This window comes from Diplotaxodon limnothrissa, linkage group LG1 (genome assembly GCF_057381915.1).
Source record: "Diplotaxodon limnothrissa isolate DT_005_m linkage group LG1, D_limnothrissa_male_GT1.1, whole genome shotgun sequence".
NCBI lineage: Eukaryota > Metazoa > Chordata > Actinopteri > Cichliformes > Cichlidae > Diplotaxodon > Diplotaxodon limnothrissa.
In genome coordinates this window covers 1,037,422-1,058,529 of record NC_140596.1, presented here as the reverse complement: position 1 = coordinate 1,058,529, position 21,108 = coordinate 1,037,422, and the positions used below count along the sequence as shown (strand labels likewise).

At 48.4% G+C, this 21,108-nt stretch overlaps 1 protein-coding gene across 1 annotated transcript in view; it reads left to right on the top strand.

Moving 5' to 3' along the window:
* znf536 (zinc finger protein 536) overlaps positions 1–21,108 on the top strand; it is an 86,125-nt gene that overhangs the window by 30,197 nt on the left and 34,820 nt on the right. Inside the window, exons 3-4 of the mRNA XM_085351191.1 lie at positions 9,458–9,616; positions 17,136–18,884. Of these exons, the coding sequence (XP_085207317.1) occupies positions 9,458–9,616; positions 17,136–18,884 (1,908 nt within the window). The remainder of the gene's footprint in view (positions 1–9,457; positions 9,617–17,135; positions 18,885–21,108) is intronic.

Here is a 21,108-nt window from a genome sequence, read left to right as displayed (position 1 = left end):
CAGAAATCATTCAGAAGTGCTTCAGACAAACACACTTCCACCCTGCCAGCCTTTCATTACCACCTATCTCTCCTCCGTCCTCGCTCCTCTCCTCGTTTTTCCTCCTCCTCCTCCACAACTCCAGTCTTAGTGCGGGTGTTCACTAATAAATATAAATGTTTGTGATTAGCATCTCTGCAGCACAGGTGCATGTTTGTTGCGAGGGGAGGCTTGTTCATTAATTTTCAGCCATGAAAAGTGCAGCGCGCCATGAACGCAGAGTCCAAATCGCACACACTGATAAATGAACGCACAGATTGTTAATGTACCATTGTAAGGCTGCTGCCTCCACCAGCTCTGAAAAAAACACAGAAAACAGGGCCTGCTGCCAAAAGCAGGGCTGAGTGCGCGCACACACGCGCAGGCTGAGAGGTGTGGCAGGTCGGCGTTCAGCTCAAAGCAGCTTCTTTATCCTTATAGCAGCTCGGGATTATTTTCACTATAATGTAGGACCCCCCGCCCCCCCAGACTCTGATTCGGTGAACCGGTTTCTGCAGCCATGTGGACCGGGCCTCGCAGATTTCAAAAAACATGCTCAATAATCCTCAAAGTGTTCTTCCTGCCCCCGTCCTGATGGTCGCCGCGGTGGTTTCATACGTGGATTAACCCCCGCGGGTCTCTGCGGACGAAACATGTCGTGTGCGCATTATCAGAATTACCGCCTCCTGCGTACTTTAATTCGATAATGTGCTCGAATGTAAAAAAAAAGGCATCGTCAATATGTGTTTTTGGAGATACAGTTCATTCGCGGCGAGGACGAGTAAACAAAGAGAAAGCGAATAAAATGGGCTGTTTTTCAGGAGCTGCAAAAATGTTTTATTAGGGGAGCGCCGAACACCTGCCTTAAAATGTCGTTTCAACATCTCCCGAATGCCATTTTGCTTAATTGACTTGGAAATGGCCCAAATGTATTGCTGAATGCGGTCTAATTAATATTAATAATAAATGCCATTATTAACATCAAAGAACATCTGGTGCCCCTGTTTACCCCACCGCCTTATATGTAACACACTCTGCTGCTGTTTGAATCTCACAAACACGTGTGTGTGTGTGTGTGTGTGTGTGTGTGTGTGTGTGTGTGTGAAAACCTAAAACCTCAACAAACTTCCTTCTCTGCCTCCTTCCTCCTTGGCGGCCGAGCGAGGTCAGAGCAAGAGGTGAGGACGGCGTTCGCTCTTTCCCGGCCTTCCTCCTCTCCCGGTCCTCTCCCGGACCCGGTTGCTGTAATACCTCGGAGACGTCTCTGATCCCGGGTGTATTCCCGCGGCAGCAGGAAAAACACGGCGTGCGCATTAAGAGAGAGAGGCGCTCCTCTCGGTGCTCATAAATCACGGGCCGAATAACTTTAATCTAAAATTTCATTTAGTAGTGGTTGTCAGGTGGTAAAAGGAGGGGCATAATGCAGTGGTGTTTAATGATAATTGGTGTTTGGTTAATAAATTCTGCGAGTTCAGATTACGTTCTAGCTGTGGCTGGAGTGCTAGCATCAGCAGTGTAACTAAACCTCAAATTGATTAACTCGCATGAACCAGACGCTCACAAAGATGGCAGTGGTCCAAATCAAAAAAAAGAGGAGAAGAAGAAGAATGAAGGGGAGGGGTGTGAGAGAGCGAGCGAGCATCAGGCCGGATGGTGTTGTGTTGCTCTGCTGTAAGGAAATCAAGTCCCCCCGGGCGCATTTTTAAAAGCCTAATGCCTTTCAAATGATGTCATCACGTTTACTCTCTCTCCCCGTCTCACCCAATCTCTCTTAATATCTTTCCCCTTTTCAAACTGTTTCCGCCACCCCCAGCACACACACACACACACACACACACACACACACACACACACACTGGTCCTCCCCTCAATCAGTTATTTGGCTGCAGGGAGAGGCCGCCGGGCTTCGACGGGAGTCACGTGACACATTAGAATAATGGCCGAGCAAAAAGCAAAACATCTTGTGTTTTTATGACTGATGTGCTTTTTTTCTCCCCCCCCCCCCAGTTTTATTTCCTGAAAGTGATATCATACTAATCAAAACCACAGAGCGTTTAGAGTGCAAAGTGTGATTGAAAGAGCGCCATTAAGGAACTGCCAGCACCCCCCCACGCCCGCCGCCATCCTCCAACCTGCACCCCTGGCATCGCACACGGCCTCTGCTTTTATTTTCATGTTGTTGATGATTTTTTTTCCATTAATGGGAGCTGGGTGTGGCCACTGTCCCAGGGGCACGCACACACATCAGTTTGTATCTTTGTCAGTCAGTTGCTGTGCTGCCTCCTCGGTGGCGTATCCCCCTCGGTGGCGATGCTTCGGTGGTGACGTGCGGTCAGAAGGGAGTGAGGTGTCTCTTGCACACACACACACACACACACACACACACACACACACACTGTGAGTCAGAGGGGAAGTGTGTGTGCGTGAGTGTGAGTGCAGCCGACAGCAGGCAGAGTGACTGATACTCAGCCTGCCTCCCAGATGGCCTGCTCAACTCTGCTCCAATCTGATCTCGGAGCCTTTGTTCTGGCATGTTCCATTACGCCGCCGTGACACCAGTAAAGGCAGAGGGGAGAGGAGCTGGTCTCAGATCAGATACAGCTGAATTATACATGTATTTCTCCTTTTTCCCCCTCTGTGATATTCTTGTAGGAGCACAGTCGCAGCGCTGCGTTTGTCATGTTTCTTCCTGGGGTGGAGGCAGGGGAGGGCTCACGCATGCAAACCGCAGAAGAAGAAGCGGCGCGTGGAATGTTTAATGAATAAGAATAAAAACAGATTTTCACATGAATTATGATCATTTTGGCTGAAATCAAGCTCAGCACGAGCCTCTGACACAAGCGATGCTTCGACATTCGGCGCCGTTCTCACCGAGCAGCGCAGCCAGCGGAGGGTCCGCTGCCCCGTAGGACACTCGCCGACATGAACAAATAAAACTGTGACTGTGGTTTAGCTCGCAGTGACGGCACGATGGTGTTCGTCCTTCTTACGCCATCTTGGGTCGTTTAGAGTCACCAACCTCACCGGTCGGTCTCAGAAAACCGGCCAGCCGAGCCACAGGATGCGCGACACCAGGAACCTATCAGAAACAAGCTGCCACGCAGCCTCCCACCACCAGCCGGCAGCACCTCTGTGAGCGTCATCTGAAACCAAATACGACAACGTGGGGCAGATCAGACTGCGAAACCCATCTCTCATTGGCTAACGACCTGCCAATCACGAGTCTGTAGCCAACCTTCCTCTCGGACACCGAGATCAACAAAGCGTCCAAAGCAGAAACGAAGCTCTCCTGCTGCTGAAAGCAGAAACATCTCAGCGAGCTTTGTGTGTTCAGACCAAACAGGAAGCTGAGATTTGAGCTCAAATCTGTGAGAAGGAGAAGTGTCGGTAAAACTTTCAGGTTGGGTAGAAAAACCTGAAAAACAATCATTTTTTTCTGTGCAGTTTATTTAAAAATGTTAACACGCAGACATTTGTTAACACAAATGACTGACTTTGTGTCACAATGTCACAACATCCGCACAGAAGCAACCAACTGTAGGGAAATGTAGTTTTTGTGATTGTAGTTCACAGGCTCACCTGTGACCGTCGCATTAATGTCGCGTCTCCAACAGAAAATCTTTGCATGAAAAGAAAAAAATCAATACTCAGGACAGTTACGGCGGGGTGTCAACAGGCGGTCTGAGCACCCCCTCTGCTGCGGCGATGCCTAATATATGGCGTGACCTTCAAAATGTCATAAATGTGTTGTGCAATAAAGTGTCAATATTTGTGGTTATATGGAGCCGGCTGACTTTTACAGTAATTGGAACAGCCGCATTAAAGCTGCGGATCAGCCGACTGATTAAAGACGCGCGGGCCGGACGCTCGTCACGTGTGCGCACGTCACACGCCTCTACGGCCCAACGCACCTCTGTGTGCGCTCTGTGTGTGAATGTGTGAAGCCCATTTATTATTGAAGGGCTGTTATATGCCAGGAGAGCACACTCTCATCCTCTCAGTAGTGTGTCTTCCTCTTACAGGAGCACTATTAACCCTGACACACAAGGACACGTCTGTGTGTGCGCTGAGTGTGTGAGTGTGTGTGAGTGTGTGTGGGTGTGTGTGTGTGTGTGCGCTGAGTGTGTGAGTGTGTGTGCGCTGAGTGTGTGAGTGTGTGTGAGTGTGTGTGTGAGTGTGTGTGTGTGTGTGCGCTGAGTGTGTGAGTGTGTGTGAGTGTGTGTGTGTGTGTGCGCTGAGTGTGTGTGAGTGTGTGTGTGTGTGTGTGCGCTGAGTGTGTGTGTGTGTGCGCTGAGTGTGTGTGCTGAGTGTGTGTGTGCGCTGAGTGTGTGTGTGTGTGTGCGCTGAGTGTGTGTGTGTGTGTGCGCTGAGTGTGTGTGTGTGAGTGTGTGTGTGTGTGTGTGTGTGTGTGTGTGTGCGCTGAGTGTGTGTGTGTGTGTGCTGAGTGTGTGTGTGTGTGCGCTGAGTGTGTGTGTGTGAGTGTGTGTGTGTGAGTGTGTGTGAGTGTGTGTGTGTGCGCTGAGTGTGTGTGTGTGTGCGCTGAGTGTGTGTGTGAGTGTGTGTGAGTGTGTGAGTGTGTGTGTGTGAGTGTGTGTGTGTGTGTGCGCTGAGTGTGTGTGTGTGTGCGCTGAGTGTGTGTGTGTGAGTGTGTGTGTGTGTGTGTGCGCTGAGTGTGTGTGAGTGTGTGTGAGTGTGTGTGAGTGTGTGTGCGCTGAGTGTGTGTGTGTGTGTGCGCTGAGTGTGTGTGTGTGTGTGAGTGTGTGTGTGTGCGCGCTGAGTGTGTGTGTGTGAGTGTGTGTGTGTGTGTGTGCGCTGAGTGTGTGTGAGTGTGTGTGAGTGTGTGTGAGTGTGTGTGCGCTGAGTGTGTGTGTGTGTGTGCGCTGAGTGTGTGTGTGTGTGAGTGTGTGTGTGTGTGTGCGCTGAGTGTGTGTGTGTGCGCGCTGAGTGTGTGTGTGTGAGTGTGTGTGTGTGTGTGTGCGCTGAGTGTGTGTGAGTGTGTGTGAGTGTGTGTGCGCTGAGTGTGTGTGTGTGTGTGCGCTGAGTGTGTGTGTGTGTGTGAGTGTGTGTGTGTGTGTGTGCGCTCAGTGTGTGTGCGCTGAGTGTGTGTGAGTGTGTGTGAGTGTGTGTGTGTGTGTGTGTGCGCTGAGTGTGTGTGAGTGTGTGCGCTGAGTGTGTGTGAGTGTGTGTGAGTGTGTGTGAGTGTGTGTGTGCGCTGAGTGTGTGTGAGTGTGTGCGCTGAGTGTGTGTGAGTGTGTGTGAGTGTGTGTGAGTGTGTGCGCTGAGTGTGTGTGAGTGTGTGTGTGTGTGTGTGTGAGTGTGTGTGCGCTGAGTGTGTGTGTGTGTGTGCGCTGAGTGTGTGTGTGAGTGTGTGTGTGTGTGTGTGCGCTCAGTGTGTGTGCGCTGAGTGTGTGTGAGTGTGTGTGAGTGTGAGTGTGTGTGTGTGTGCGCTGAGTGTGTGTGAGTGTGTGCGCTGAGTGTGTGTGAGTGTGTGTGAGTGTGTGTGAGTGTGTGCGCTGAGTGTGTGTGAGTGTGTGTGTGTGTGTGTGTGCGCTGTGTGTGTGTGTGTGTGTGTGTGTGTGTGTGTGTGTGTGTGTGCGCGCTGAGTGTGTGTGTGTGTGTGTGTGTGTGTGCGCGCTGAGTGTGTGTGTGTGTGTGTGTGTGTGGGGTCTGGTGTTTTTCCTGCTTCTAATCTGTGTTTTGGATTTTTTAATTTTAGCCCCATCTGGGGTGGGCAGGTGGGCCAGTGTCTGCTACACGATGCCGGGAGTCTTTGCCAAAAAGGGATCTGTACAGTAGACCACTCAAAATATGTTTATGAGTACGGCTACAGTATGGTGCAGACCGAGTGCTGGGGGGGGTTTATATAATTATTTCCTCTTTCCAGGACGGCACACGTAACAGGGAGGGTGCAGCTGATGGAGAAAATTATAATTCCACCTGAAATCACGAAACCATAGGAACAGATTTCACGTCCCAGCTCAACAGACAGAAGACAAACCCCGGCCCCCTCCCCTCCCCCTCCGTAAAAGAAGCCTTGATAACTCGAGCGGGGGGGCGGGGATTGTTTTTTGCCTCAGGGCGATGAAGTGTCTGTGTCCATGTGGACAAACTGAAGATTTTTCCTCCATTAAAGGGAGAAAAGTGGACGTGTGCAGGCCAGAGGCCAGCTCGTCAGGCTGATGTCACACCTACTGCACCTCTGCTGCGTCAGGCGCAGGAACAGGAGGGTTTGGCTTCAGCAGCTGCCGCCGGGCTGCTGTGACATCATAAAGCTGCTTCCCTGTTGGGTCGTTCCCTCTCAGATCGAGTCACCTCGGGGCTTCTGCTCCCACGTGTTATAAGTCTGAACATATACATGATACACGTGTCTGTCATATAAGGAGCGCTGTGCAAACTTCATATACCAAAAACACTTTTGGTTGTTGTTGGAAACTGAAATCTGAGGTTTGAACCCTGAAGCCTAAAGCTGTGACGGCTCCTTATCGCGCTGCTGTTACGCTAAAATAAGCTGTCTGGCTTTTTTCATGTGGTGCTTTAATTATGACTGAGAAATTATTTTTTAACATATGTGCCGGTCTGATAAATCTTACATATAAAAAGAGGCGTTGCAACTTTAACATGTGCACATTTTTGTACATAAAAATAAGAGCAGCAAACGAAAGCGAAGATGAAGCTAAAGCACGGTCGTGCAGACGGCGACTTTTTCTCCAGCGCTTCACGTTTTTTTTTTTCCTGAGGTCGGGCGGGTTCAGCGGAGCAGGACGAGGCGTCGCTTTCATGTTTTTCCACTCTGAGCTGAAATTTTGCTGAAACACATCCGAACCTTCGAATCCAGGAGTCCATAAATCGGTGAAAGATTACACACACGTGCGAGCGCCCGGAGGCGGCGGTTGGTGCGATTCGTGAACACGTCCCCGAAACGTGCACGTCTAACCCATCGAAACTCTGACATGTGAGGCTTTTATAAACCATCTTGTCGTGCGTTGGAATTCAGGACGTGAAAAGTAAAAGCTCAAACTGAACAGAACGATTATTTTCCATCTCCATCTGAAAGTCTGAACGATCGTGGCGCCTCATTCCTCTCACGTGTGAGCGCAGGAAGCATTAAATCCTGTGTGTGTGAAAGCTGACTCAGCAGGGAGCATTAAATAAAATACAAAAACATATATTTATAGTCATCCTCTGTTGTATTTGAGTAGATGTCGACTTTTCGGGGAGTTTTTCTGTGTGGAAATGAAATAATTTCCACGAAACAAACAAAGTGGTGCCTGAAATAATTCCGCTCAATGCTGTAAATTTCCTGCAGATGTTCTTTTAGTTCTCCACAGATTCGATTGGACTCGTCGGTGCTGCAGAAGTTAAACATCTGCCTCTCGGCCCTCGCCCTGCCCCCCTCTCCTCTTACTGTACGCTGAATGAAACCGTCCCGCCGTGCAGAGCGGCGATGACGGCGTATTGTCCCTCACAGACTTACATTTAGGTCGCCTTTCACTTCCTGCTGTGATAAATAGGCTTCAGCCTGATAGCGGCGAGGCTGGATGGACTCGTGTGTTTAGTGTCAGTGTGGAAGAGGACTTGCTGACTTGGGTCTTTCCATTCTGTAAACCTTATTTGACTCCCCGACAGAGGAGGAGGAGGAGGGGGGAGCCGCAGAAAAGAAAAGATTAGGCTCCTGTTAGCGACTGCTCCTCATTGTGCTCCCGTGGGTGCCTCCGTGGGTTTGATTCTTCCTCTTTCTTTCTGCCCCCCCGCCTTCCCCCGCACACACGCCCAATCGTGTGCGGCACAGAAAATAAATAACACTTACTTTCTGCTGAATGGCGAACAGTTCAGCGTTGGTCTAGGCCATGTTAGCCTGCCCGTACACAAAGGCGCCACCGGACCCGGCATGATCCGCCGCGTCCTGTGAAACGTCGGGTTCGAGCTTTGACGAGCGGATTCATGAGGCAAAGCTGCCGGAGGACGTCCGCGGACGTCTTTCCGGGCTGTTACAGAGACCAGATCTGCTGGTGCGAGCGCAACAGACGTCCCAACGGTTCACAGCTGTCTCAGTTTCAGGTTAATTCACTGTGTGTCCTGCTGAAGATCGTCAGAGCCTGAGGGCGTGTGTGTGGATGAAGTTCCACCTGCGTGGTTGTTCATGAGGCCAGAGTCAGATCCCTCTCTGAGGCACCGCAGGAAGCTCTTTGACTGTTAGTCAGAGCTTTGCCGTCACCATGAGAGCACAAAGAAAACATCAAATGCTGGTTTGCACATAAACTATATAAAAATTAAATGAACTGCACTATATTTGTTAATGAGTGGAGATATTTTTCTCATTTTAGTTTTTTATTTCTTTCATTTTTATTATTGTGAAACACAATAAATGAATTTAGGCCAGTGTCCTTATTTTGAGCACGTGCAGGGATTCATGAGATGTTTTAAAGAAGAAATTTGAACGAATGTAATGCTGCTGATTGTTTGAGTGTGTATTTAAATACTGAGCATATTTAAGTTCTAAAGTGTGATGGAAGCCCGCAGAGATCAGATGAATGAGTCCTGCAGCCGTCCCGTAATTAAAGAAAACATAAAAAAAGCTCCAGAACAAAAGCAGGAAATGAATTTGGGCGTTTTGCTGTGAGATCTCGCGTTGAACCTCCCGCACGGCGACGTCCACCAAATTGTGCAGAACCAGAAAGGATATTTTTAATTTTACAGCTTCCAGATATTTATCAAGTATCTGTTGTATATTTTTCTCTGATGCGTTTCTTCTCCCGGCCTTTAAACACAGCAAATCAGCGCGGCGAGGCCGGCGTGTGCAGCGTGACGCCGACACCCTCACCTCAGATTATGCTGCTGTCAACACATTCCCAGGTTGTCGTCACTCATCTTTAGATTTGCGTTCGGGGGGTGATCGCGTTGATAACAGACTGCTGTTGCACTAAACTGTGCATCATCGTTTTTTTGGCGTGCGGAGGAAGTGGCGGAGGGCGGGGTCAAAACTGTTATCACCCTATCATATCTCTGACAGCTACCTGTCAAAATCGGGTCGCAGCAAGAGATGCGAGGATATCCTGCGATGCTGACGAAGCCAAACGCGGCCCTCTCCCTCTTTTCTTCTGTCTCAGTTTGCATTGTTAATTCTCACTGCACTCCAGCATTAGCTTAACGCGAGCGACGACAGCAGCCAGGATAAAAAAAGAAAAACAGGAGGAGGTTATGGGGGGGTGTTTCTGAAGAAAGCTTATGAACTGTCAGCGTTCTGTCAGGAGGAAAACAGCGCGGTCCGTGAACTCGTTTGATGCGTTTGACTTTGTGTGGCGTTCGCACACCGAGCGCAGGAAACGAGGGACAAAGAGGAAGAATGTGTTGTGTTATGATGTGATGTGTGCAGGGCTGGCACTCAACACGCCTTCCATTTGTCTTCCCCTCCTCGTGTGTGTGTGTGTGTGTGCTCCAGATGTTGGCGAGGACTTGGTGAAGACAGCGGGGAGCATCCAGCCGCCTCTGCCCCAGCATCGAGAGCGCTCCCTGGGCTCGTCCTCCAAGGACTGCCCTTACTGCGGCAAGTCCTTCCGCACCTCCCATCACCTGAAGGTCCACCTGCGGATACACACAGGTCAGTGCCTCCACCCTCCACCCACCCGCACACCCCCCGCCTGCTCTGCGTCTCTGCAGCTATGAAACATTTATTGGACTTCATGCAAAATTTACTTCAGCGCTTGTTCTGACATTTCTTCTGGGCTCAGGCTGACATATTGGTTTCTGAATATCGGCTCGCTGGAGTCAGTCTCCCTCTGTGATGGAGAGGACGCAGATCCATCGATAATCTATCAGTTTGAACATCGATGCGGGAAGAAGACAAAGAAAGAAAGGAACAGAGTACAGGCCGTCACAAACCCAGTCATCCCAGTTCAGCAGTGTCAGGTCTAGCAGGCCTGCCTCGGTCCTAATCTGTCTCTGTCTGTGGGATCTAATCCCAGAGGCTCCGTGTTATCAGCTGCTGGATTTGAGCACGTTTCCTTCAGACTCACATAAATCCAAATTAAGGAAACTGCTGGCGAGCGTGCACTTCCTCTCAGTGTCCCTCATTTAGGCTTAAGGCCATTGTTATTCCACTTTTTTTCCTGCTCATCATTTCATTGAGCTCTAATTAACACAAGGGTTCAGTGTCCTCCAATGACATCACTCAGAGGGCAATTTCACACTCTCTAACTCTCAATAACTTTCGAGGCAAAACAAAGCCGGCCTGTCCACCGTTCGCAGGGATGTTCGTGAGACTGTGTGTCGAATAGATTTAGCTTTATGTTTCGGGCGGGTGTGCTAACCCTCGGAGCGGCGCCGTCCCCCCGGTTGTTTTCGGTCAGAGTAATGATGTGGACCGTGGACAGGAGCCAGGGCGCTAACCCTCTGCGAGGTACGAACGCCCCACTGACTATCCAGGTTAAAGTCACATTCAGACTGTGCAGAGGACACCTTACCACAAGGACACCTGGCTAAAGTTTCTCAGGTGTTTCCTGCCTCTCAGCTCCTCAGCTTCCAAACACTGTGGACAGCTCAGCGTTATTATTCACCCGAGGTCTTCCAAACGAGAGTCCTCTCTGGACCACTTTGGCTATCCACGCAAGCATAATCCCACATAAAGAAGAGCGAGATCGATCGTAGTAATAAAGACCTCCTATGAAAAACTGCGAGTTGTTCCTGTGACTGATGCTGCCGGAACAAAGCTGCTTTATGCCATGTTGTTCTGCTAATTCAGCATTACAGCATTAACCCTTAAGCTCACTTGGGTCCCCAGAACACGGTAATAACTCCACGTCAGTCACACGCCATCCTCCCCTGCATCCTGCGTGACGGACCAAACACGAGCGTCCTGCTTTATTGGGTCAGACCTGAAACCGGCGAGTTCACTGAGGACACAGGATGTGCTTTTTCTCACAGGCTTCTATCCAATCAGACTTCATGGGAGTCGCCCCCTGCTGGACAGCAGAGAGAATGCAAGCTTCAGACTCACTTTTCAGACCTGACGATGCATCAGACTCTTATACAGTCCTCTGACTTACTGCGTGAACTGAGCAGATATCTGATCGAATGCTTTTACTGTCAGACTGCAGTAGCTCTGAAAATATCACGACTTCCATGCCTTTACTGACTTTTTACGGGTGGTCGGACTGCGACGCTTTAAGGTCTCTAAACACAACCAGGTCACCTCGAGGCCAACCTCCCCTCCACTTGCTGCTGCTTCTGTGTTACCTGCTGCTGAGAGACCTGAGTTATGTCTGCTTTGAGTAGAGTAGTAATGATCCCCGTGAGGCCCGTATTTTATCGCAGAGGAAGCGGAGCCCTCGGCCGGTCTGACTGAATCCACAGTACGTTTTATTTTCGTCCTTTCGTATCTCAAACAGACAGTAAAATTAAAGGCCTCGCTTGGAGCCTCCACCTGGGGACAAATGTGAGAAGGGTTAGCGGGGATGTTGTCTTTTTTGGGTGGAATGTATCCTTGGACGCGTGCCCGTCGAGCTTAGACGCAACGCGGGGAGAAAAAGAGCTAGATGCATCCCCAACATGTGGCCTTTAAATCACTCCTATAACCTAATCGTACCAGCTCCGCTGTGACATCCTGATTACATCCACGAGATGACTTTTACAGCGGCTAAAGATCCTCTCTGCGCTCTGGTGACAATGCGGGCAGATTCACAGCTGACAGGCGAGCTCTCCTCTGTCTAATGTAATGTGAGTGACACAATGGAGTTGCTTACCGAGCCTGGTCGAGGCAGCATTATGCGACGCAACGCAGAGATTAATGAGCGACTAACACCAGCTTGAAAGGAATGAAGTGAATTTAAATTTCTCCAAAAGTTAAAGAGCTAATGTTACAGTATTAATTTCCTCTTGAACAGTGAGTGGGAAAATATCCATTAGCAAAATTAACCACAGTTTTCTAGGTAGCTAACATTGTGCGGCTGTGGCACTACAGTGTGGGGCCAGAGCTAATGAACACACTGCAGAGGGTGATATTTCATTATACAAATTAATGCTCACATTTTAATGGGAAAGTCACATAATGAATCTAGGCTTCAGTGACAGCAATTAGAGGCCCAGATTGTCCCCTTCTGGACAAGGCACTATTTAGCAGTAAGCAGCTGTGTGTAAAAAATAAAAAGGTCCTCGCTCTTGACAATAGCCACACATAACTTCAGGCAGGGCCACATAACCAATAAGAGTCCAGGCTCACCTATAAATGAGCAGAGGGAGGAGGAGGAGGAGAGACAGGACTCGCCCGTGTCACTTAACCTTAACCTAACCTTGTAATCAGGATGAATCAGGAGGGACCTGTGATCTCCGTCTCCATTCCTCTCGCTCCCCTGAGCCCTCGTCTTCCTCTTCCTTCTATCTCTCATACATTTTCTTTTGTCGCTGCATTTCCTGCCTCTGTTGAGCAGGAACTTCACAGCAACGGCTCTTCTTGAAGGGGGAATTAAAGAGGAGTGGGACAGTTTTGGAATTTCCTGCCGCAAATTTTAGAATTTAGCCCAACGTGTGAAACATTTCTGTAATACTGACCATGTCGTCTGTTTGAGGTCGTATCCTATCCCAGTGAGCCTCTTTACCCTTTCTCTGGTAACATCGTGATGTTTGGGTCTGCACCTTTCATCACAGAATAAGCATTTATAAAACTGTATTTCCTGTTCGTCATCATCATCATCATCAACTTTATTTATAAAGCACTTTAAAACAACCACAGCTGACACAAAGTGCTGTACATTGGAACTGTAAAATAAAATTACATGAGATATAAATAAAAATCAAATAAAAGAAGAGTGAAATCATTAATTAAATAACTACGTCATCCAATAAGAGTTCATTTTCTAAGGGTTTAAATCCGTACACGCAGCTGCCGAACAACTGTTAGCAACGAGCACACAGGAAGAACTGTTTTCCCAGTAACCCAACCTTGTGATGTGACATGGGTGGTGCAAACACCTGAGCACTGGCCAGTGTGAGCTTTGGAAGCTCCAGCCATTTCCAGTCAACACTGGTTCTCGCGTTCCACCCTAACTACAACCCTGATTACCCCCATGTATCAGGGTTATGTACACTAACTACAACCCTGATTACCCCCATGTATCAGGGTTATGTACACTAACTACAACCCTGATTACCACCGTGCCCACTAACTAACTAAACCTGATACCACCATGTAAACTACTATAGCCCCGACACCCTCATGTATCAGGTACACTATAACTCTGAATACCACTGGCCACTGTAACCGTTAGCCTGATTACCCTGACAAGACTAACTTTAACCCTGATTACCGCAGCCAGAGTAACGATCATTTTCCAACACAGTATGCTCTCACATGAATAAAAGTTAAAAGAAAAAAACGTTCACATTTGAAAGTCGGAGGGAGGTCTTTAACCCAGTTCAAACTGGTTCTGTTGCATCATATTCCATCAGTGGTTTATGAAAAATGAGAGCTGTGATAATGTTTAAATATAAACACAAAACAGCTTCCTTTGAGGCTTAGCCACTATTTGTGTCACATATGAATCTTCTTTCTAATTAATCTAATACGGTTCAGGTAAACTGTCGAGATGTTAGAAATATAAAATTCTTTCTTTGGTAACAAGACCTGCAGTATTTTTGTTCAGATTTCTAAAATGTTTTCTGTGTTTATGGAAAACAGCACAGATATTTGTTTTTAACCACGTGTGTTTTCAGAGGTGTGGACTGCACTGATGTGGTAAACCTCAGTGTTTAGCTCCACAGTTAACGCACTGCATTAAGAAATATTTGAAAAAGCAAACAACAACAAAGCTGCAGTTTATGGAAAACAGCCGGATCCTTTTTAAAGCACGTATGTGTGAATAGTTTTCAAGTTTAAATCTTTTTTTATTATTCTGATCGTGTTAGCCGACTAAACCTTATCAATGTTTACCACGAATGTACTTTGTGCTCCTCAGATTTGACGAAAACTGCGGTTTGTTTTGTAATTACACAGTTTCAGTAATTTCATCTTTTTTGAATTATGTGTCTGGTTGACACAAAAAAAATCAGTAAAAATATTGTAAAATATACCATTAAAAAAAAACAAACAAACGTAATTTCCTGTGAAAAATTCTTATTTTGCTGTATTTTTTAACCACACATTGAATAATCTTCCATCTTTACGGGAACTTTGGTCTAAAAACAGAGAATATACTGGCAAAAAAATTACCAGTTCAGTTTCTGTTTTTTTACCCAGTGATGCTGTTTGTGCTCTCTCTGGGATTTCTGGAGTTACTAAAGTGACGGTCTGTGCTGCCACTTCATATCTGACCCGCTGTATAACCATCAGATATATTTAAAACAGCTCCGTGTGTTTTTCAGTCCCTCAAACATCTCAACCGCTGGTTTTTACATTTATTTCCATCCTCGAAGCCAAATGGAAATTCATCTTCCAGTATGTCATATCTATTAAACCATTTTAATTGCCCCTCTGTACAGGGCTGGGGTATTTATCTTTACTTGTTTCTATGGTGCTGTCATAATTCACACGAAGCCAGATGAAATCCGTGCAGCAACATGAAGTGCAAACACGCTGTGGAGGACCTCAGGAAGAGGAGGAGGATTTATAAGCGCAGAGGTTGTGTCGAGTGAAGGGTCTGCTTCTTATCGTTCACCTCCGTCAAGGTCAGCGTGTCCACAGCGGCTCAACAAAGAGCAGACAGACAGCAGCGAAAAGTTTACCGTTCTATTTTTAACTCCTGCAATTTCCTGGTTTTGTGGCGGCAGCGATCTGTCATGTGGCTGGGAGGTTGTGCTGTTTGCGCTGATATCAATTAAAAGTGGATTAACGGGTACATAATGACCTTTAGCAGTAAATTGTGTGTAATGTTGCAAGGCAGGATACAGTATATTCCCCAGATGTCACACCAGGCCCCTGACGTATGATGGAGCAGATGTCTTAGCCAGTCCAAATGGCCCTCTAAGACACACACACACAGACACACACAGAGGCTCAGGCTGACATGCATGCATAAACATGTGTTCTCACACATTCCAAATGGCAAACAGACACACACACACGCAGACATGTCGTCTGTCTCACTTGCTCCAGATATTTAAAAATGCTCAGCTTTAATGGAAAAACGGGCACAAAGCGAGCGCTCTCGCAGGGCATCGGCATTCATTTCAGTTTGCCTTCGTCCGTAAACATCAGAGGACGGTGTCAAACACGCAACTGCCTCTGCTTTTCATTCTCATCTTAGATATGCACATTCATCTTTATTTCCCCCCCACGTGAACATTAACAACCTCTTATAAGGAAAGGGAGAAAAAAATCAGATCAGTCTAATTTCTGTCTAATTTGGCTCCTAGAATATCATTTTGTCCAGTTAGAGGAATCGAGAATGATCATTTGCATCAGGGACGTTTCCTTATTAAATCAGCGCCGAGCCTCTGTTCGGCAGCTCACAGGAGAAGCACTTATTGGGTTAAAAGCTCATCTCGTATGGTTTATTTTAAATATACTCTATGCTTCACAGACACTCTGCTGTAAGAGAAAAGATATCAAATCGCTGTCTTTCTGCCTGTAGTCAGGGTTATCTGCAGCTCTGCATGCTCTCTTTTCCCTCCTCTCTGCTCTCTTTAGTATTTCCACCTTCAATTTTCTTTTGTATAGCCTCCTATTCTTTTCTCTGCTGTATCAATATTCTATTGAGTTGCTGTTTGTGGCCCTTTATTTGAGAACTCTGCAGTAGGTCTGCAGATCGCAGAGTCTTTTTCTGGAATGGTGCCCTCTAAATAATGATAAATTACTTGAGCAGTATGCCATTTGCTAATTATATCCATGATTTACTACACAGCCCGACTTAAATCATTCAAACCAGCCTTGCGTAACAATGCCTTTTTTTCCTTTATAAAATGGTTTCCATGTGTATAATCTAAACATTTTATTGGCATATACTGTATAGAGAACGTGCATGCAAAACATTTTTTATTTCTTTTCCAGCCGTGCGTGCACAAATACCACTGTGGGAACTTTTATATGTGTATATTGAAAAGGGGGGAAAATCGAGCTTAGCGTTTTTGCCTCTCTGTTCATTGTTTAATGAATCCAAATCTGGCTCCGACTCCAAGCCTATTATAATTGCTCGCAGGATGTGTTCTATTTCAACATCTTTCCAATGGAAGATCCACTTCTGGCAGAATAGTGTTGGTGTTATAGCATTATCAGGAATATTCATGAATATGGATGCGCAGCATAAATAAACATATGTAAATGTTACACAGCAGATTCACCCCCCTTTTGCTGTAGTGTAAATCGCTTTGATCTGTACTGAATCATATTGTTCTTCATCGCGAGGCTTCACCACATCCAGCGTGTGCTTCACATATGTCGCCGGCTTCGTGTTTTTTGCGGCATCCGTATTGTGTGGCGGGGGGCCGCGCGCTGAGCCACGCCTGATGTATGCTCCTCCTGACAAAGTGCAAAAAAAAGGACGATGTCCGAGAAGCAGCGCCGTCATCGGCAACGGCGCGGGCCAGAACGGAGGCACGATGACCCCGCTGCACGTGCGCGCACGGGAACTCGCCGCGAGCCCGGCCGCAGGCCCGCGCACATCGCATCGAGACACTTCTGTTGTCAGCTGAAAATATTATGTCTTGTAGTGGACTGAAAGCACCATATGGTGAAATGTTTTTATGGTGTTGATATGAGTGATGGCTCACTTGGCGGAGCTGGATCGACCCATATTCAGATGCCTACTCCACACCCCCCACACCCCACCCCCGTCCCAATACACACACATCAAGTGGAGCCGAGCCGACGACTGGAAGAGAAAAGACATGCAAGTGTTGGTTGAATGCACAATCGTCTTCATTATCACTTTGTGTTTCATTCTGTGCTACTTTTTAAAATCTCCTTTTTCAGGAATTAAATACTTCCTCTTCTTTATCGTAGTTAATGAAATGCATGTCTTTTTTGTCACTTCATGTGACCTAATTTTCTTTGTTCAGGGAGGTTACATGACCCTCGGGCCCACATTCCCTGCTCCAATAAATAGATTTTGATATCCAGTCGATGTAATAAGCAGGTTAATTATTCACTGTTTTACTGTTTCTCTCGCTCTCTTTCTTTCCCGCCCTCTCAGGAGAGAAACCCTACCGCTGCCCTCATTGTGACTACGCCGGCACCCAGTCTGCCAGTCTCAAGTACCACCTGGAGCGCCACCACCGCGAACGTCAGAACGGCTCCACCACGTCAGGCTCCTCCTCTGGCCACACCCCTTCTTCTGACCACAAAGAGGATCATGGGAAGACGGGCGGAGGCATCTTTGCCCGACCGGACGTCCTCCGTAATGTTTTCAAAAGCATGCCCCCCAACCTGGACTTCAGAGCAGGGCCGCTGCTGCCGCATCAGTGGGCATCGGCTCCCATCGTGTCCTCTCACAACCGGGATCGTGACTGTGGGGACCGCCGCTTTGACTCCGCCTCTTCAGCTGAGAACACGAAGACTGCCGATGGACCTTCCACCATAGTCTCCGCGGACGGCGCTGCCGCCAGCTTCTCTGACCTAAGCCGGGCTTACCAAAGCATGATGGGAAACGGAGTCCACTTTCAGGGTTCTCTCCAGGCTTTCATGGACAACTTTGTCCTCAGCTCCATGAAGAAGGATGTGAAGGACAGCCAGAGTCCAGCCCAGCTCCAGGCCCAGCGCTACCATGACAACGGCGAGCCCAAAGCCAAGAGGGCCGCCTCCGGGGAGCAGGACAGAGAGGAGAAGCCTGAACCCAAACAAAACTCGGAGCCGGGCAAACCCGGGTCCCAGTACGAACCGCTCGATCTGTCTGTGTCGGTCCGACCCGAGTCTGCATCCGGATCACTCCCTGGCACCTCCGTCACCATTCACGATAACGTGGCGTGGCACGGATGCCTCTTCTGCTCCTTCTCCACTTCCTCATTGGAGCTCATGGCTCTGCACCTCCAGGCCAACCACCTGGGCAAAGCCCCTCTGCAGCACGCCGACGCAGGCAAGGACGCTCACCGAGAGGGTTCTCCGACCACCTCCACCCTTCACTCCTCCAACACCAAGGCCTCGGGCGTGGCCCCGGAGAGAGATGGAGACAGAGATGGAGAAAAAGGCCAGGGAGGCTGGAATAACCACATGGAGCAGCCATATAACCCCTTCCAGAGTGAATTCTACAGAAGGTTTGGCGGCTTGTATGATGGATCCCCAAGAGTCAGTCAGGGCATTCAGGGGTACATAGCCCAAGCAGACCACGGTCTGGACCTGCCCAGCCAGGTCTTCGGAGGGGCCTCTTCAGCCGGCCCTGACCAGATGGGCGACAGGGGCTCCTGTGGAGATGCTGAAGATGACCAAGTTGGATCTGAAGACGAGGCTGGAAAAACCGGCGTGCGCAGCACCAACGAGACCCCATCGACCACACCCAAGAGACGGCAGCAAAACCACTCTGACGAAGACGAGGAGGAGGGAGGAGTGGCTGAAGAAGAGGAGGAAAGAGACGAGGATGGGCAGATGGACGTGGACAGAGAGGAAGAAGGAAGTCCCAAACAGCTCCAAGATGATTCCTCTCTGCCCCTGAGGAGCGGAGCGGCCATGGCGACACCGTCCTCCGCCATGACTCCACTTTCTCTGGTTCCTCCGCCCCAGAACCAGACTCTGCCGCTGGAGAAACAGTGGCAGCAGGGCTTGGGCCTCCTAACCCCCGGAGGTCCACCAGGACTGTTGAAGGCGGAGCAGCAGACCCACCTGGAGCAGCAGATGAACATGCTGTCTGTCCTGAGAGCCTACAGCAACGACAGCCTCCCTGCGTTCAACGGCCTGGGCGGTGGAGCGGGCGGGGCGCCCCCGGGGGGCATGAAGAGGTCGGACGCACCTGGTGAGTGTGTTTAACCCCTCCTGGTTCAGAATATTAAAAGACAGCCACACGAGCAGAAAGCGACCCCAAAAAAGACAAATATGAGCACAAATCCAATTTTCCCACCAGTGCGTGCGCACCAACACCAAACACAGCAGACTAACACGTATACGTTTTTGCCTGACACCCACAAAGGAATCTCAGGCACTCACTAAATGTCTCGAGATTGGCTCTGAAGTGATTTCAGCCTTATTTCAAGCAAGTTTAGAAGCTATCATGCCGGCGACTAGCAACAGATTAATCTTTATTACACGTTTATATTACTGGGAGTGCAGCGCCTCCCTCTCGCTCCCCAGCATGGGGGGAATAACCCTGGATGAGTCAGAGCAGGACCTCAGCTCCCCGTGCCATCTCCTCCACATGTCTCTTAACTATCTTAGCTCTCATAAAGCCGGCTCCCAAAAGCCCATTACTTTATAAGACTCGTCGATCTATGACCCTGTGAAAAATGAACTGTCAACTTTCATGATTCTGCTAAGGTTATAGCCGCTCCTTGAGACTGAAGAAGGAAGTCTTTTTCTCTCACTCTCTCTCCTTTTTTTACAATGCTCCTCTTCTGTTTAGGGCTGGTTGGTACTTCTGAGTGTCTCTATAGGAAGAAAATAAAAGCCAGTGTTGGTGTTGAGCTTTAAAAAACCGGCTTATAGACACGACGGAGATGGATGACTTTGCTCCGCTGCTGTCGGTTTGACTCGGTGTGACCCTCGTAATATTATTAACAATCAGGAATATTTTTCTTTGTTTGGAGAACAAAGGAACGGAACATTTTTCAATCAAACGCAGAGAGAAAATAATATAAAACATAAATAAAATAACAGCTGCTGGTGTTATCTGTGGCAGGACACGGCTCTGAATATCTCGATGCAAGTGTATATGTTTCATTAAAAAGAGAAATGGCTTTGTGAGAGATTGCCCTACATATTGTTTAGTCCAAAATGTGGGCTGGCCCCTCTGCAGCGAGGAATGCTCGACCTTTATAGATAAGGCTTTCTCTGAGGAACAAAGGCCTTTCTTATATGTCCTCGTCTGAGACGGCCATTCATTGTAATTAAAAAAAAACAAGTTATTGTGTGTCCGACTTCCCGGCAGATCTCTGGGATGGCACCGAAGATAGCATAGAGAAGAGTGAAAGACTATAGGGAACATGAGTAACATGGAGACATGTTGTGGTGAATGTGAGCGAGTGAATTGTTGTCCCGAGTGTGACATTACTCCAGGTGATTCTTCGCCTCCCGTCCCGGCTAAAGATGCTCTGACTGAAACATGCACGTAGAGCTGGACGGAGAGCTAAAGTGCAGAGACGTTCGGAGGGCTGGGGAAGCTACAGAGCTGTGCTTCGGCTAATGTGACCACGTGAAAAGTTCATGCTGACCGAGTTCAAAGGCCACTGTTTCAGGATGCGCTGCGATAGTTTCTCGTGCTGTTGTTGTGCAAGTGGAGGAGACAAAACAGACACGCTCGTTTCTGGGTGAAATGCACAGTTGTGTTATATGTCCACTTGTAAAACACTCATGTCTTGTTTGGGGGGGGGAACTGTGGCTGGAAGAGCAGAGCCGCTGTTCCACTGTTGAGGATGAAGGCGGGGGTGGCAAAGACGTCCGAAAAACTCAATTCAGACCTGGCAGAATGTGATTATCTGGAGTGGGTTTGCATTAGGTTTGTATGCAAATACAGCATAAATCATTACTATCGAAATTCTGCCCTGAATGCGCGTGAGCTGTCGCGGGGCACGCGTCGCACGTCTGGAGTGGCCGGCGCTTCATTAGTATGCCCGGAGGAGGAGGGGAAAGGGTTCCGCGTGCTCTGACACGAAACAGATAGAAACGTAGACGGCTGCGTGCACAAGCCACGCCTCCTGAATCGGATTTATCAATAAATGTCATTAAGAGCAGCGGTGGGCCCGAGGTCTCTGCAGTCAGCCGAGGTATCTGGTTACTGAGGTACAGTACGCCGTGTAAAGATTGACATGAACCCGCACCGTTTGCTGTACTGTAGATGTGCTTAACACAATCAATACTTGGCTGCAGTGCAGACCTATCTATAGCCATGCATTATCAAACATGAAGTATTACATTATTCAAACAGTGCTGTACATGCTGCGGCTGCTTGCGAACAATGCTCCTCACATCGTATTACTTACATTACCTCAGCCCCCCCGCCCGCCCACCTCTGCTCCTCTAATATA